The sequence below is a fragment of the Mixophyes fleayi genome, chromosome 1 (assembly GCF_038048845.1).
Source record: "Mixophyes fleayi isolate aMixFle1 chromosome 1, aMixFle1.hap1, whole genome shotgun sequence".
Lineage (NCBI taxonomy): Eukaryota > Metazoa > Chordata > Amphibia > Anura > Limnodynastidae > Mixophyes > Mixophyes fleayi.
The window spans coordinates 161,772,583-161,789,865 of NC_134402.1; the positions used below are offsets into that span (position 1 = coordinate 161,772,583).

General features: G+C 44.0%; 1 protein-coding gene across 2 annotated transcripts in view; it reads left to right on the forward strand.

Annotated features, from left to right (window-relative positions):
• The first annotated feature begins 11,109 nt into the window (after window positions 1-11,109).
• LOC142144130 (N-acylethanolamine-hydrolyzing acid amidase-like) overlaps window positions 11,110-17,283 on the forward strand; it is a 38,616-nt gene continuing 32,442 nt past the window's right edge. Inside the window, exon 1 of one of the 2 annotated variants that reach the window (XM_075202615.1) lies at window positions 11,110-11,510. In XM_075202615.1, the coding sequence (XP_075058716.1) occupies window positions 11,140-11,510 (371 nt within the window). In that variant the 5' untranslated portion in view covers window positions 11,110-11,139. The remainder of the gene's footprint in view (window positions 11,511-17,283) is intronic. The other variant, XM_075202624.1, reaches the window with a different exon arrangement.

The following is a 17,283-nucleotide window of genomic DNA, read 5'->3' on the forward strand; positions in this document are numbered from 1 at the left end:
GGAGGACTCCTCGCGAAATTTTTGCATCTAGTACCTCGGTAATCTCAAAATCCTCCTCCTGATGAACTTGAACTGGCTGCGGAGCTGAGGGAGGAGTTGAAAAACGGTTGATAATAAGAGGTTTGAGCAAAGATACATGGAAGGCATTAGAAATCCGAAGACTCTTAGGAAGAAGGAGTTTCACACATACTGGATTGATAACTTGAATGATCCTATATGGACCAATAAAACGAGGGGCGAATTTCATGGATGGAACCTTCAAACGAATATTTTTTGTGGATAACCAGACACGATCTCCAATTTTTAGTGGTGGAATAGCCCGCCTCTTCTTATCAGCGAAAGATTTATATTTGACAGATGTCTTCTTTAAACAGGTTCTGACCTGAGACCAGATATTTTTAAAGGTCTGACAAACAGTTTCCACCGCAGGAACTTGGGTGGGCGGGAGGGCAGGAAATTCCGGAAAAGACGGATGGTGACCGTAGACCACAAAGAATGGAGTTTTGGATGATGACTCATGGTACATGTTGTTATGGGCGAACTCAGCCCAAGGGAGTAACTCTACCCAGTTGTCTTGATTGGCTGATGAAAATATCCTTATAAAAGTCTCAAGATCTTGATTGACACGTTCGGTTTGTCCATTGGATTGTGGATGGTAAGAAGATGAGAGTGCTAATCGTATGCCCAAGGTTTTACAAAGGGCTCGCCAGAATCTGGACACGAATTGTACTCCTCTATCAGACACAATCTCAGATGGACATCCATGGATACGGAAGATCTCTTTAATGAAATGTTCAGCCAGGATAGACGAGGAAGGCAAACCAGACAGAGGGATGAAATGAGCCATCTTCGAAAATCTGTCCACTACCACCCAAATAGTGTTATGGTTCTTACTAGGTGGTAAGTCAGTAACGAAATCCATACTAATATGGGTCCATGGTTTGGACGGAATGGGTAGTGGTCGCAGCAACCCTGCTGGGGTTCTGCGGGAGGATTTGAATTGCGAACATAATTCACAGGAAGCAATGAACTCTTTGACGTCTCTCCTCATTGAAGGCCACCAGTAACTTCGAGAGAGGATCTCAAAAGTCTTGTGTTCACCGGCGTGTCCAGAAAAACGAGAGGCATGGAACCACGAAAGGATTTTCCTCCTTAGAGTAGGAGGCACGAGGGTCTTCCCAAATGGTAGCGTTTTGGTGGATGAAGCAGCCAGTGAGATACATTTGGGGTCTAGAATGGTATGGTTGGAAACCTCTTCTATATCAGAGGACGTAACAAAGGCTCTAGATAAGGCATCAGCTTTTTTGTTCTTGGCAGCTGGTTTGAAGGTAATTATTAATTCAAAACGGGAAAAGAAAAGAGACCATCTTGCTTGACGAGGGTTCAAGCATTGGGCAGACTGGAGATATGACAAGTTCTTATGATCCGTGAAGATCGTCACCGGATGGCGAGCTCCCTCCAACAAGTATCTCCATTCCTCTAATGCGGCTTTGATAGCCAGTAATTCCTTGTCTCCGATGGTATAATTCTTCTCTGCGGGTAGGAGACCCCGAGAATAGAAGGCACAAGGGTGGAATTTTTGCTGTTCCGAGCGTTGGGAGAGAATAGCTCCTAAGCCCACATTAGAGGCATCTACTTCTAGGAAAAAGGGGAGTGTCACATCAGGCTGACGAAGGATTGGAGCCGAAGAGAAGGACTCTTTTAATGTTTGAAAGGCTTGAATAGCCTCAGTAGACCATTGCTTTGGATTAGCCCCTTTTCGAGTCAGGGCCACAATAGGAGATGCAATGGAAGAAAAGTCTTGAATGAAGCGTCTATAGTAATTGGCAAAACCTAAAAAACGCTGGATGGCACGAAGAGTAGTTGGCTGGGGCCAATGTAGTACAGCATTTACTTTGTCAGGATCCATCTTCAGACCAACTCCGGAAACAATATACCCCAAGAATGGAATCTGGGGTAATTCGAATGAACATTTTTCTAATTTACAGAACAATGAATTTTTCCGTAGCCTAGAGAGGACTTCTGCCACATGTTGGTGGTGAGAAGGCAGGTCCTGTGAAAAAATCAATATGTCGTCCAGGTAGACGACGACACATACATATAATAAGTCCCGAAAAATCTCATTGATGAAGCCCTGAAAAACAGCGGGGGCATTACATAGCCCGAAAGGCATTACCAGATATTCGTAATGCCCGTCTCTGGTGTTAAACGCTGTCTTCCATTCGTCACCGGAACGGATTCTGATTAAATTGTAGGCACCACGAAGATCCAACTTAGTAAAAATACGGGCTCCCTTGATGCGGTCAAATAGCTCAGTGATCAACGGAATGGGATACCGATTCTTGATAGTAATGGCATTGAGTCCACGAAAATCTATACAAGGGCGTAATGATCCATCCTTCTTTTTGACAAAGAAGAACCCAGCTCCAGCGGGCGAGGTGGAAGGTCGAATGAACCCACGCTGGAGGTTCTCCCGTATATATTCAGATGTAGCTTGAGTTTCAGGTAACGAGAGTGGATAGACCCGGCCCCTGGGAGGAGTCTTGCCAGGAAGAAGATCAATCGGACAATCCCAAGAACGATGAGGAGGAAGACGTTCAGACTGAGCTTTATCAAAAACATCGGTAAATGAAGCATATTGAGGAGGGAGTCCCGGTGAAATAGCTGAGATGGAAGCTTGCTGTACCTTGAGAGGAATGACTTGGGAAAGGCAATGATGGTGACATTCAGGCCCCCAAGACGTGACTTGAGGGGTGCGCCAGTCAATCTGGGGAGAGTGACACTGAAGCCATGGAAGGCCTAGGACAATCGGACTTGTCGTAACAGGAAGAATTAAAAACGATATCTCTTCATGATGCAGAGCACCAATCTGAAGGGTTACTGGAGACGTACTCTGGGTGATGAGACCGTTGATGAGACGTGATCCATCGATAGCCGTCACAGTAATGGGAGTTTTTAAGGTAATCACTGGTAGAGACCATTGATTTACTAACGATTTGGAAATAAAATTTCCTGCTGCTCCGGAATCAATCAATGCCTGTGACTCAAAGGTTTTGGTAGCAAAGGAAATAGTCACATCAAAAGCGCAGACTTTAGATTTCATAGACGATGGAGAGGACTCCAGGGACCCTAACTTCACCTCTCCAGAACTAGTTAGGGCCTGGCATTTCCCGATCTCTTAGGGCAGGAGCTGAGGACATGAGTGGAATCAGCACAATAGATACAGAGTCTATTCTTGACTCTTCGTCTCCTCTCCTCAGAAGATAACTTGGAACGTCCTATCTCCATGGGAATCACAGCAGGTGACACTGGACGAAATTGAGGGTTAGAGCGAAGAGGTGCTTTAGCAGAAGTCGTTTTCTCAGCCTCTCTTTCACGAAATCTCATATCAACACGATGGCATAGAGAGATCAAATCTTCAAGAGACGAAGGAAGCTCTTGAGTAGTCAGTGCATCTTTAATTTTATCGGAAAGCCCCTGCCAGAAGGCGGCAACTAGGGCTTCAGTGTTCCACTGAAGTTCAGAGGCTAAGATCCTAAATTGAATGACGTACTGGCCTACAGTATGAGATCCTTGTCGCAGACGGAGGATGCTGGAAGCAGCGGAGGTCACACGACCTGGTTCATCAAACACACTTCGGAATGTAGAAATGAATTTGGCACTATCTTGTAATATTGGATCGTTCCTCTCCCACAGAGGGGAGGCCCAAGCCAGGGCTTGTCCTGAAAACAAAGAGATAAGATAGGCCACTCTGGAACGATGGGTAGAAAAATTTTGAGGTTGGAGCTCAAAATGGACTGAACATTGGTTAAGGAAACCCCTACAAGTTTTGGGGTCTCCATCGTACTTTGACGGAGTAGGCAGGTGAAGCGTGGAAGCTGTAGGCACCTGGGATGGCAATGGGGAAACGGAGGAAAGCACAGGAGCTTCAGTAGTAGCTGTCACAGTCTGTCCAGATGTTCCTTGGGAGGTTAATGACTGATAACACTGAAGTAACAGCTGTTGGCGGGCATCCTGTTGTTCCACACGGCTAACCAGATGTTGCAGCATCTCTTTGGTGGTAGGTTCCGCATCTGGGTCTGTCATGGCCTAATCTTACTGTCACGGGCACTAGGAGTCTTTACCCAGGGATCACCAGATGGTAGGCTTACCAGAGCAATGTAGATGGTAATCGAGTACTCTGGTAGCTGGGTGATCACGGAACATGAAATGATGGCCGATGAGATGCTCAGGAAAGTCTATGACTAGCAACACTGGTAATAATGAGGTAATAATACACAAGGAACTGTATGGACAAGTACACGTGAATATAGTCAGTGGTCTGCGATAGCAAGTTGTACCACTGCTATAGTGAGGAGGAATGTCCAACAGAAACAAGGAGGTGGTGAGAGTCAGCGGTCTGCGGGTAGCAAGTTGTACCGCTGTCTGAGTGAAGGAATGGAATCCAAGTGGAGGTATCCAGGTAGTCAGTGGTCTGCGGTAGCAAGTTGTACCACTGCTATGTGAGCGGAGGATGGAACAGGTGATACCGGAAACAGGGATCAGTGGTCTGACATCAGCAAGTTGTACCACTGAATATATATGTGAGGAGGTGCACGGGGGAAGACTGCAACACAGGATATACACAGGCACCTTATACACGATCCACAGTAATATGCACAATATAGATATATATATATATAAATGACTGAGCAGGTCTGCAATCTAGAAAGTCTCTTGAAGTAGTCCAGCACAATGATAACACAGTCAATGATGGCAATAGACTCAGCGGATAGCAGACTCCAGAGAGAACCAAACACAGTCCAGCAAGATATGCAATACACAGCACAGTCAATGAGAAGTATGCATACCGTGGTTCAGTAGTAGCAGTCAGATGGGATAGCAGCGGTACCTGAGCGGCTAGAGGCCGACTGGATAGAAAGTCCCTGGACAGATGAGGCAGAGGTCTAGCAGGTGCAGCGCACGGGTGAGTAGACCAACAGGGACACGAATCCACAGGAGTCAGCAACACGTGGAACTGGACTCCTAGGAGACCCAGGAGAATAGAGATGATCCAGCAGAGGGTAGTAGATGAGATACAAATCCAATGCTGACAGGAGGGTAGAGACCAGTAGAACACGTGAAGGCGTGGAGAGTGGATCAGCAGGAGATGGACGATAGCGCTGACCACAGCAGCAGGGCTCAGCGGCACACGGAGGTAACCAGTAGCAACCACAGGAACCAACAGCGATGGGAAACAGGAGTGCAGCGCAGGGCAGGAGCTGTAGATCACAAAGTGTAGCAGATGGTCATGAAAGCGGCAGTCTCGAGGAAGCCACAGCAAAGATGAGATGAGACTGTAGTGCACGGAGGCAGCGGATAGTAATCAGCTGGCAGTCACGATGTTGAACACAGGCGAGTTGCAAGCAGGAGACTGTAGTGCACAGAGGCAGCGGATAGTAGTCAGCTGGCAGTCACGATGATGAACACAGGCGAGCTGCAAGCAGGAGACCGTAGTGCACAGAGGCAGCGGATAGTAGTCAGCTGGCAGTCACGATGATGAACACAGGCGAGCTGCAAGCAGGAGACTGTAGTGCACAGAGGCAGCGGATAGGAACCAGCAAACAGACTTGATGAGAAGCAGGTGAGTGAAGTAAAAGCTGGAGTGCACGGAGGCAGCGGATAGCAATGAGCAAACAGTCACATAGATATAAAATAACGTTGAAGTGGTTTAGAAGACTGTAGTGCACGGAGGCAGCGGATAGGAATCAGCAAACAGTCCTGATGATACAGTTGATGGTAGAAGTGGTTTGGAAGACTGTAGTGCACGGAGGCAGCGGATAGGAATCGGCAAACAGTCCTGATGATACAGTTGATGGTAGAAGTGGTATGGAAACCACAGGAATAGAAGTGGTTAGGAAACCACAGGAATCAGCAGCGCTGAATACACGAGGAATACAGGAACACCTTCAGAGACTCATGAGGAATGAGACTCCAAGATCAGGCAACGTGGTGTTGACCACAGGTGCTTAATATAGGGAGGTTGCCTGATCTGCCAATTGAGTTAAAGGGGTATACACTGAAGTATAGAAAAGGGCTGCGCATGCGCAGACCCTCAGGATGGTGGACGACCACGGTTCCTAAATGTCCGGGAAGAGGCACTCACGGTCCGGTGAGTGACATGCAGGTGTCGGGATCTAGCTGAGAGAAGGGACTAGCTGATGCTGGACTGCTTGTTGTTATTTGTTTAGCATAAGTTTCAGATATTCCCAACAGCTTATCATGAACTCGCTTCAAATGGCATAACATGGATGAGGTTCCTAGATGGTTAAGGTCTCTACCTTTACTGACTGTGGCTTTACAAACGCTTCAAGTGGCTAGACAGCTGTTGTCAGAATTTAGGTAAAAATAATTCCACATATAAGACGTGGATTTTTTGACAATGGTCTTCTTCTTATCACGTGCAAGAACTGCTTCCACTGATGCAGGACTTACACAAACAACATCATTCTCATCAACATTCTCAGTAGCGCCGTCGTCAGCTACACAAATATCCCCCTCATCCTGTTGCAATTCCACAGTGACATCCCCAATTTCTGTATCACCGGCTACACTGGATGCTCATCCACACATCTTCAAAAATGCTGAAAGAAGGCTTCTTTATGAGTACAATATCAGAAAGGTCAGGCTTACACATAGCACTCATGGATAGACTCCCCTCAGGGATTTGTGCCATTTCTGAATTTGAACATACAGTTTCTTCTAATGCCTTACTCTTTTCTTCCAGCTCAGCTTTTACACGCAAAAGTATTTGGGCACCACTTTTTGAGTCAGAATGACAAGGTCTTGCATCATCATGACTGACCTTACAAAAAGATGCCTCAGTGACAGTTGCAGAAATAGCAGTCATAGAGAAAGGCGAAGGCCTAATTCTTTCCTTGCCAATCTGTGCGTAGAATGGCATGTTGGCAATTTTATTTTTTTCTATAGTTACCTTTAACAAACAGATGTAGAACCACACTAAGCGCTAGATCTACAGTTGCAGCAGTTAATCACTGCCAACACAACTGCACATAAGTTGTAAGTTGGATATAGATAACATTTTTAAAAAAGGGAGTAATTGCAGCGCTACTGGATTTCCAATTATACAGAATCACAGAGATAAAATATGGGTATAGAGGGAGAAAGTATTTCAACCTTACTGAGTTCACAAAACAAAACAAAATTCACAAAAAACAACTGACTTTGTAAAATATCCGTATTTTTCATAGACTGCACAAAGTTTTCAAAATCACGATCTATTGAAAATAAACTTAGTCACAAAGTAATTGACGTTCCCGTAGCTGTTACTTGTGAAGAAAAAAGTCTGCAGCTTTTCAGAGGTGTTCAATATAGACTGGTTCGTATACCCGAATCCCCAGCTGCTGATGGTATCAGAGATCTGTCTAATCTTCACCTCTCAATCACAGCGCAAATGATATATAGGAGAAAAAAGACATGCTTGTGTAGTACGTTTTGGACAAAGATTTATTAAAATAAATTAAAACCACATAGGACCGGGACTCAATTGCCCGTACCAGATGATAAATAGGTAACAGTCACAAAGAAATCTAGTATGGAACGGGAATTTCAATGATTTGAGCCAAGATGTAATAGTCACCAAACGGAGGTATTTAGGCAATCGAAAATCTCCCGTCCACACTTCACCGACGCGTTTCGACTTTGAGAAAGTCTTCAATAGTTAACTTTGCCTTGATTACAGGTGTTTTTTCTTTACCAAGGTAAAAGGTGTTTTTTTTACATTTTTGTTTCCATGACTTAAAAGCACTATGCATTTTAACATAGCCTTTAGCAGCTGATGTAAAGGGATTAGTGGTGCCAGCAGCTGCTGGGTGCTCCTGGTCTTCTGTTGACTGATGTGAATACATTTTTAAGAACAGTAGAATGTGACTGAAGACTTTTTAGAACACTGACAGCCCTATTATTTGAAATACTGTTTCAGCACTGAACACTGCCACCTCTCCTGCTTGTGGATGAGCAATGGCACAGTAGAATATCACTAGAGAGTTTTAAGAACACTGACAGCCCTATTATTTGACTTTCAGCACTGAACACTACCACATCTCTTGTTTCTATGTGAGTTATATCTATGTAGAATATCACAGGAGCCTCACCCCTACTCTTTCTGTTCTAGCTATGACGCTGCCCAACTGCAGTGGAGACTGCCAACAGCCCTGCTACCCCTTCTGTGTCTCTCTGTGAAATGGCGTAGGATCTCCGTGGAGGGCGGTATTTATAGAATCCAAAACTCACGAGATAAGACAACGCAACAGTGACTTTTTATCTCGTTTTCAGTTCCAAGGGCGCGCGAAAGTACCAAGCCGACTCGGCTCGGTACTCAGATCAGCTATGTTCGGGTGAGCTCAGTTTTCAGAAAACCGAGCCCGAGCATCTCTAATTCTAAGCCAATACTGTAAAAGGCATTGATAACTGTTGCTTGATTCGTTGCACTGTTTTTATCTTTTATAGAGCTTAAAATCCCCTTTGCTGTTTGAGATCTGTCAGTTTAGAATAATGCGGTTTGATATGTGGGTTTGCCTGATAAATTGCACAATTTTAATTTAATATGCTTCTTGTCTGTTGGATGCTTCGCACTTGTATTCTTGTTTTTTTAATACTTTTTTTGTATAATGTATAAACGTTTTATTGCTTGGAAAGACAGCATGGAAATATATAGCTGGAGGGCTTTTCAACTATTGCAAAATAATTAATTAATTAATTAATAAACTGAGATTTATTTTGGTTAAAGGTGACATGAGCCATCATCAGTAAGCAGCCCAAATCACGTTGTTTTATCATAATATGGGGGAGAAAAGCATGATTTGTTTAGAAAGCTGTGGGAGGGTTAAAAAGGGAAGCTGAAATGTGAGAAGTAACTTCTGTTACTCCAAATATTATATTACTGAGTCTACAGGAAATGTGTATGTAATAATATTTTATGCAGGACTGAAATTTAGGGAACTCTACTCAACATAAGTCAACATTTAATAGTTAACCCCTTGAAGTTTATTTGAACCTTCACACTTTCGTTATATGTGGGGTTAAACATTTTTAGATTTTTTTTTTTATACATGCAAATGTTTCAATAGCTTTATTAGATGGGATGTGCTTTAGTATCTTATTGGGAACGAATTCATGTTTTATTTGTTATCTATGAAGAGTAGGTAAAAGGGGAAAATGTGAAACCTTAGCATTTTCTCTTGATTCGTCCAATAGTTATGTACTAACAATTAGTGCAACCTCAGTTCACTGACTTATAGTATCTGGTATCACTTGAGGTCTGAGTCATTAAGGAGAGTAAGGTAAAAAAAAAAAAAGATCTTGGACAAACCATGTTACAATGTAAGGGGTGCAAATTAGTTTATTATTTTGCACATATGTTAAATACTGGCTGTTTACTCATGCAGCACACAAACACTTTATAGCACTTGATAGCTTTATTGTACACTAAAATTTAAAGTTGACCGAGAACATGCCGCGCCCCAACTAAAAATCTGTCCCTACATTTTAAATTTACATCCCCCTCCAATGCAATATGGTTTTGCCAAGGTGCAAAGTTACTCATTTATTTTTTGCTTTTCTCTGGCCCTTAGAGTGGAAATAGGGTGTAGTAGAAAACAGAATATTACCATCAGCATCATCATTTCTTTATAAGGCAATATAAAACACAGCAGTGCCAGACAGTCAGTATAACAAATCAACAAAAAACATAAATAGAAAAAGAACAAATACATATGAAGTTGATGGAGAAGATGCAGACGTAAGACTGAGGGTAGAGAGAGCCCTGCTCATGACAGCTTACAATCTAAAGGGAGAGATCAATGCTGAGACAAAAGTAGCTAGAGGGATGGGATGGTAAGACATAGATGCATAGACAGAATAGTAATAGGTGGAGCAACATAGGCGCTTATGAAAAGGTGGGTGTGGTCAGGTGGGTTCCATAAGAGAGGAGCAGCACAGGAGAGATGGTGGTGAGATTTGGCAATCAGGAATGAGATGAGGCACAGGTCAGAGGCAGATCTAAGAGGGGGTGTGAGTGAGAGTATTTCCTGAGGAGGTCAGAGATATTTGTTGGTGATGGCACTGGAAATATGTGTGTAGCTTGAATTGGATTCTGGAGGTTATGAGGATCCAGTATAGAGATTTTCAGTGTGATGCAGCGGATGTAAAATGATGATAGAGAAAGATCAATGCTGCCAGGGCATTGCAGAGGGGTAAGACGGGTGACGGGCAAGCCAATTAGCTGTAGTCAAGGCGGGAGTGAGAAAAGGGTGTACTCTGGCATTTTTGAAGGAAGAGCTAGCAAGACAGTGCAAGGGACTGGATGTGTGGAATGAAGGTGATGGCGTACACCACGGCATAGGACATGGGAACTGGGGCGAGAATGATGGTTTGGATGGTGCGGGAGACTACAAAGGTTTAGTGACACTGAGAGGAGAGAAAATGATCAGTTTTGGACATATTGGCCTTTAAGTAGAGTTAGGACATTAAAGTGGAGATTGCAGAGAGGTAATTGTACTCCTGAGATAAAAGAGAAGGAAAGAGGTCCTGGAACGAGAGATCGATTCGGGTGGTGTCTGCGAAGATGTTATAGTGAGGCCTGAGGGAGTGGCATAAGTTCACCAATAGAAGAGGTATAGAAGGAGAGGTATAGAAGTTTGCAGCAAAAACCAATGCTTTTTGCTGTTTTACTAACATCGAACTCCCCATAGAGTTCTAAGGGGATTGCGGTAACAAACTAAAAAGTTGGTTAATAATAATGTTAATCCCTTGATAAACTTTGCAGAATGAAGTGAAGGCCATTCTCCAGAGAAAACCCGTTGTTTTTGCACTTTTGTTAATAGACTCCCAATTGATTATGACATGATGTGTATTGTAGCGCTCCAAGATCAGCTGAGACAGTATTGTGCATGCTTTTTTTATACACTGTCTCAGTAGTATAGTGTCACTAATATAAAAGTATTACAATTTTGCCAACTGTGCAGAGTGTATTAAAGTTCTAAAGTGTCTATCTAGAAAACCCGTCACTTTCCTGAAGTGTTACATTTGAAAACGAAACAGTGTGACTGAACTAGTCAGAATATTAGAGCAGTTCAGAGTATGTTCTCCATGACTAATCTGTATATGACAGTGCAGTGTGTGGTGCTGTGCATTTGTTTTGTACAAAGTTGTGATCTCCTCCTATTCTGGTCAGCTCGGTTCCCCTCCTCAATCCTCACTTATTCAGTTCAGTTTTTAAATACAAACTTTTTAACAAAACACTCTCCAGTGTGTCTCATGTTTCCTGTCAGTGACATGGCCTGGCTGTACCTGCTTCTGCTCCTGGGGTCCTGCTCACACACTGATGCATTGGATTATGCACCACCTCGATATAACATCAGCCTGGACCTTCCGAATGATCAGCGCTGGGAGCCAATCCTGAGGCATTACAACTACACCTACCTGCGACAAACTATTGACTATTTATTTCAGTAAGTGTGGAACCCCCTTGTAATCTGTCAGACTGAATTCACTAAATTATGTAGCTAAGTACTACTCAATCTAATGTACAATTTGATAACTAAATATAAAGGGCTGTAACCCGTGGCAACAAATCATTGACTGCATTTTTGCTATGTGCTGGTTACACAGCAAAATATATTTTACTTGTTAGTGTACCACAGTGAATTTTATATAGTTTTTCTTTTTATTGGAGGGGGGGTGGCACAGGGCATTATTTTGGTAACATTTTTATATAAATAGTCTTTTCTTTTTCGGGCTATAAAAGCTAAATTAGATAAAAATAGAAAACAATGTTTTTTTCTCATGCTTATTTTTAAGCATATTTTTCTGTTTATTTTGATACATAATATGAACTGGATATGCTGAGAGGAACTTTACCGACATGTCAATGTGAAAGTTTTTATGTAAGGTGCAGTGACTCGCAAATGTTGATAAACTAGCACCATATGCTCTATGTTTTCTGACTGTGCTACCGCGTTTCGTCTGTGTGGAAGGGACAGAATGGATCATGAAATTTCATTTGAAGGGCGGGTGGGAGGCATCCGAACTCCAGGAAACAAGAACACTCCCAGAGGGTAGACCATTTATATAATGAACCACAAACCCTCCCACCTGGGCTGCTATTGGCTATGAGCTTCTGAGACAGCTTTACTCCGTGAGGGTAAGTGTTTGAAAGACACAAATGCATCATTTTAAATACATGCAGCTTATTGTCTCTCTTTTCATAAAATGTATATCATTGATTATTCTTTCAAGACCCCCTACTCACAAACTTATATTTCTACATAACTTATATTATATTAGAATAAAACATGACAAGTAATTAAGTTTGGAAAAGAACCAAGTTTATTAAACCTTAACATGAAATAACAGTGGCGGGGAGAGCAGAGCAGTCAGCTACAAATGCAAAACCAATAAAGGTGGAAAGGTCAGACCATTGTACCACCAACCCAGGTTAAACCTTATCTATTGACTGATGCTAAATGGTTCAAGTAGTGACTACTCCCTTTCTGGACTCAACAGAGGCGTGCAACCATTCAGCATGCCAAGGGATCCTCCTCGCTAGAGGTCCAAGAGTCTGGGGGCTTTGAAAGGTGCAGTGATTCGGAATGCTGATAAACAAGCATCATATGCTCTATGTCTTCTGACTGCGCTGCTCTCCTACCAAAAAGCTGTGGACTTAAGAAGATCACATCCCGCCACTTAAACTCCTAACTATTGCCCTAAGCTTCCAGAATATTTGCTCTATAAATATCCAAGTCCCTTCCTGAGTATGGTGTGGTCTGTCTGCTCTAAAGAGGTGGGCTGTTTTTGTTGACAGAAGGGGATGTTCTTTGACTGTTCCCCTTAGGTTCCTAGTAACCAGTCCTATGGCTTTATTGGCCTTCTTAATTATGTGCGCCATGACGGTGGGGGGAATGTCTGACCTCCATGATAGACGTGGTATTATATCAGACCTACATGTTAGAATCGCTGGCCATCGGGCCACGATCTCTTCCATGCCTTTCCTTATCTGGATAATGAGGGCCAGTGTTGTACATGACCCCACGTCATTGCCCCCTAAGTGAATAACTAAAATGTCCGGGGTACCGTGGACAACTATCTCCTGAGTTAACATGGGCATGAAAGCAGACCTTTTCATGCCTCTCCTACTTACCCACTTTATGGGGAAAACAGGACCAATCGGTTGCCATCTTATGTTTGGCCGCCCAAATAACATAAGATTGCCGATTTCCCATATCTACGTCTGCTTGCTGGGCATGCCTAGGACAAAAAAAAATATCAAGCATTAACTACTTCTGACTCAGATATCTTATTCACTCTAGTACCTGATAATGCGTTTACAACAGGGAAAATGAAAGAAAGAGGAGCTTTGAACCAAACGAAGGTAAAAACCCATAAAACCTTGAGAGCACACCACTTATTAGACCTTGATCCAAGGGGAAAACGGGATAAATTCCTTTGTGCTTCCGCTAAAAGCGACAGGCAGAGGAGCTTTGGGTCGCCGCTAAATAAAGAGAAAAAACAGGAGAGAACAAATATATATTTCTCTGGTATTATGTATCTTTTATATGTGTAAGATTTCAAATGCCCCAAATGACTGTATCTCAAGGGCTGTAGCTCCGTCAGCGGCTGCAGCAGTAGCTGCCCTATCCTAAAAAAATGTGTACCATATGAAACTGAGTCTAGGCCTATGTGGGCTAGGATTTTTTTTAAAAGGGCATTGAACTGGGAATTGTCCCTTTGTATTAACCATATGGGATTTTGGGGGTGAGCGTTGGCAAGCTTAACACATAAAGCTACAAAGCAAATCTTTTGTTCGGGTTGTGCTGTCAAACATACCTAGTGGCCTCTTCCCGTTTGGTCAGTCTTTGAATAAGATATCTTGCTGAGGGTAAACATATAATGTATGTACCACGATCCTCTATGGATTGCACTACTAGTTCGCTGACTCTAAAAACACCATGTTATGCCATTGAGAAGGCGGTGCTGAATAATGGTAATGTCTGTCAGTGCTAGAGCCTTTCGAGATAATATGGGGCCATCAATTGGTCTGCGGCTATCTGCTATTATGGGGTGGAGTTTTGCCCAACCGTTGAGGGCCTTGGCTATGGGGAAGGTTTTTGTGAGGTCTGGGAAACTTGTAACTTGGCCATAAAAGATATTCCTGCCAGTGTGGAAGCCATAGTCGTTTTAGATATTCCCTCTTATGTCAGCTCTGCCATCTGCCAAACATAAGGAGGACATGTTAGACCTTCTCTCCGCACATGACGGGCCAGGGCTCTAAAACATCGCCATTTGAAACGTGACAGCGCATCAACTATTCTATTATTCACACCGGGTATGTAGCTTTCCCGAAAGTTGATGCTGTGATCCAGGCAACGAAGTACCAAGACCCTGAGTAAGTTGACCGCAGAGCAGGATGAAGCGCTCTGGCGATTGATTGCCTGGACCACGCCAAGGTTATCGCACCAAAAAACATGTTCCTGCTGTGGAGACAGGGGCCCCATAGATCCATGGCTACTGTTATGGGAAAAAGCTCTAGGATTAGCAAATTGCGTACTAGACCGTTAAGTTTCCACGATTGTGGCCAAGGGGAGGCACACCATTCCCCTTGAAGGCACCAAAACCTTTCACTCCGATGCGTCCATGTGTAAGTACAGGGCTATAGTTGATATTTGTGGGTAGGCCAAATCCTGCTGCTATTAAAGTGATCTAGGATGCGTAACCAAATCCTCAAATTACCCCTTATTTCCTTGCTAGGTGGATAGGTGCATGGGGGTGTGTAAAGCTGGCTGTGGCCAGCTGAAGCTTTCTACAGAAAACTCTGTTTATTGGTATTACTCTGCAGAGAAATTCAAGGAACCCAGAAGAGACTGTAAGCGTCTCAGTGTCCATGAGGATGGATAGTGTCTCGAAAATTAGGTCCTTTAATTTCTTAGTTTTGTCATGCCTACAACAGTCTTGTCAGTGTATATCTCAATGCCGAGAAAGGATAATCTGGTCAGTGGCCCCTCTGTCTTGCCTTTGGCAACTGGGACCCCCATCTCGCGGAAAAATGCCTGGGTAGAGACAAGGTTATCAGTGCAGGTCATGGAGGAGGGGGGACCCATGAACAGAAAATCATCTAGATAGTGTGCTATCCCATGGTTGCCCATTCCTGCTTGGATGTACCAGTGCAGAAAGGAGCTAAAAGTTAAAAAAAATGTGCAAGCGGCCAAGCAACCCATGGCAATGCACCTATCAATTTAAAATCCAGCCTGCATTTTTAAGCCCATACATTTAAAGGAGGAGGGGTGAAGTGAGAGTAGCTGGAAGGTGGGGTCAATATCTAATTTAGCCATCAAAGCACCTTCCCCTAATTCTCTAATGAGTGATAACACTTTGTCACATGATTGATAGGTCACCGTACTAATTGTTGGGTCGGTAGCATTGTTTACATAGCTGCCTGGGAGGTGAGATAGGTGCTGTATGAGCCTAAACTTCCCGACGGCTTTCTTAGGAACTATTCCCACTGGTGATATTATTAAGCTTGCGAGAGGGGGTTAGAAAGGCTCCAACATGCGTCCGATGTTAATTTCCTTCCTCATTCTCTCGGCAAGTATGTCAGGGTAGAGGAAAGCCGATCTTAAATTCTTGACAGATCCCATGGAAATTTTTCCCTTGATGGGAAGTATGAACCTGTCCCTAAAGCCTCTGCAGTCTTGGGGTACATATGCAACCATCTATTTAGGAATAGGAGGACAAAGGGGTAGTGAGCTTTAAACCTTGCCTCCTGGAACACCGCGCCCTCAGCCTATTCTTCTTTGGGCAATCATTAACGGGGTGGGTACCTTGACAGTTTGAGCAAATGTGTCTATAACGGCAGGCTTCGCCTCTGTCTCAGGCTGAGATGTTGAAGCCAAAGCATCTATTTTTATAGTGGTGAGGAGCAATACATCTCCCCGTTGGGGTAAACAGTGTAGACTACGCCATTTGGTACGGGGCCACACTTGCGCCATTTAGCTTCATCCAGATTTCTACATCTCTATGTCCTAAAGGTATATCCGACCATCCACTAACCTTCTCCCAAAATTGCTCATCATAGGAGCGCCATGTTCCTGGCTGCTCGCAAACAATCATTTCATTGATGAGGTGCAAATATTTCCACATGTCAATACAGGCCTCAGGCCTAGTTTCTAGATAACATGCCACAAATATGCAATACCCACTTATCCAGTTGGGAAAATTATTATGGGCCTCGATACCTATGCCTCCTTTTGCCCTTGCTGCTGCTAGCTCTTTTTTGGGCCGTGTTGGTCAGGTCAAATAAATCCACATAATAACCAATTTTTATCTTATCCTTCATACTGGGGCGAATCCCTGACAACAAAGCGATGTTCTCACATCTAACCATGGGGGCTCCTGTTTGCTCTTTATGTGCTCTCTGTGTACCCCCAAATCTCTTAGATTTGCTGCCCCCAAAATGGGTATTTCGTCTTTTAATTAACTTGCGGGGACCTCTGTCGGGTGATGAGGAGGAGTCGTCATAGGTTGTGGAGATGGGTGGACTGGGTGTGCCTGTGCATGCAGTAGGAAAACTTTCATACTCACCAGCTGTGTTTGTAGCTGTCCCTGTATCCGTTACCAACACCTGGTGGTTATGGCAAATAGTGATGTTTCAGGCTGTGAGGGCGTATCCATCTGTGGCGTCTTTCTTGTGGTTTGCTGCACCTCTAGGGCTGGAAATTGTACCTGTGGAACTGGGTGAAAAGAATTGTTAGTACCCATTGAAGTTGTAGGAAACGTGTGCGGCTGGGGGGGCGCAGGCTGGGTGACCGGGGTTATGTCTAACATGGGTAGTAATCCAGGTGGAGGTGGCCACATTTGACGTTGTGTACTTTGCCACTGAGTATCCGGGATGGTATATAGGCCAGGTCTGGGGAAGGATGGGAAAGGATAAGAATGGGTGTATAGCCTCGATGGGGATAGGTAAGGGGCTGTCCATTGAGTGCTGACCAATGAGGGGATAGCCCCTTCGGGTAAGGGGTAGGGTAGCGGCCAAATAGCAGTAACGCCCATCCGGCGTAAAGCTGCGGGGGAAAGGGCCATAGCGGAGCGGCTCTGCATTCGGCCTACTGGGGGGAATAACTGAGTTGTTATGGTTGGCTTCAGAACCCTCCGCCCTGGAGTGGGGAACAGTCTGAGAGACCAAGGTTAAGGGGACCTGAGATCCGACTTGAGGGAGAAAAGTAAAAGGGA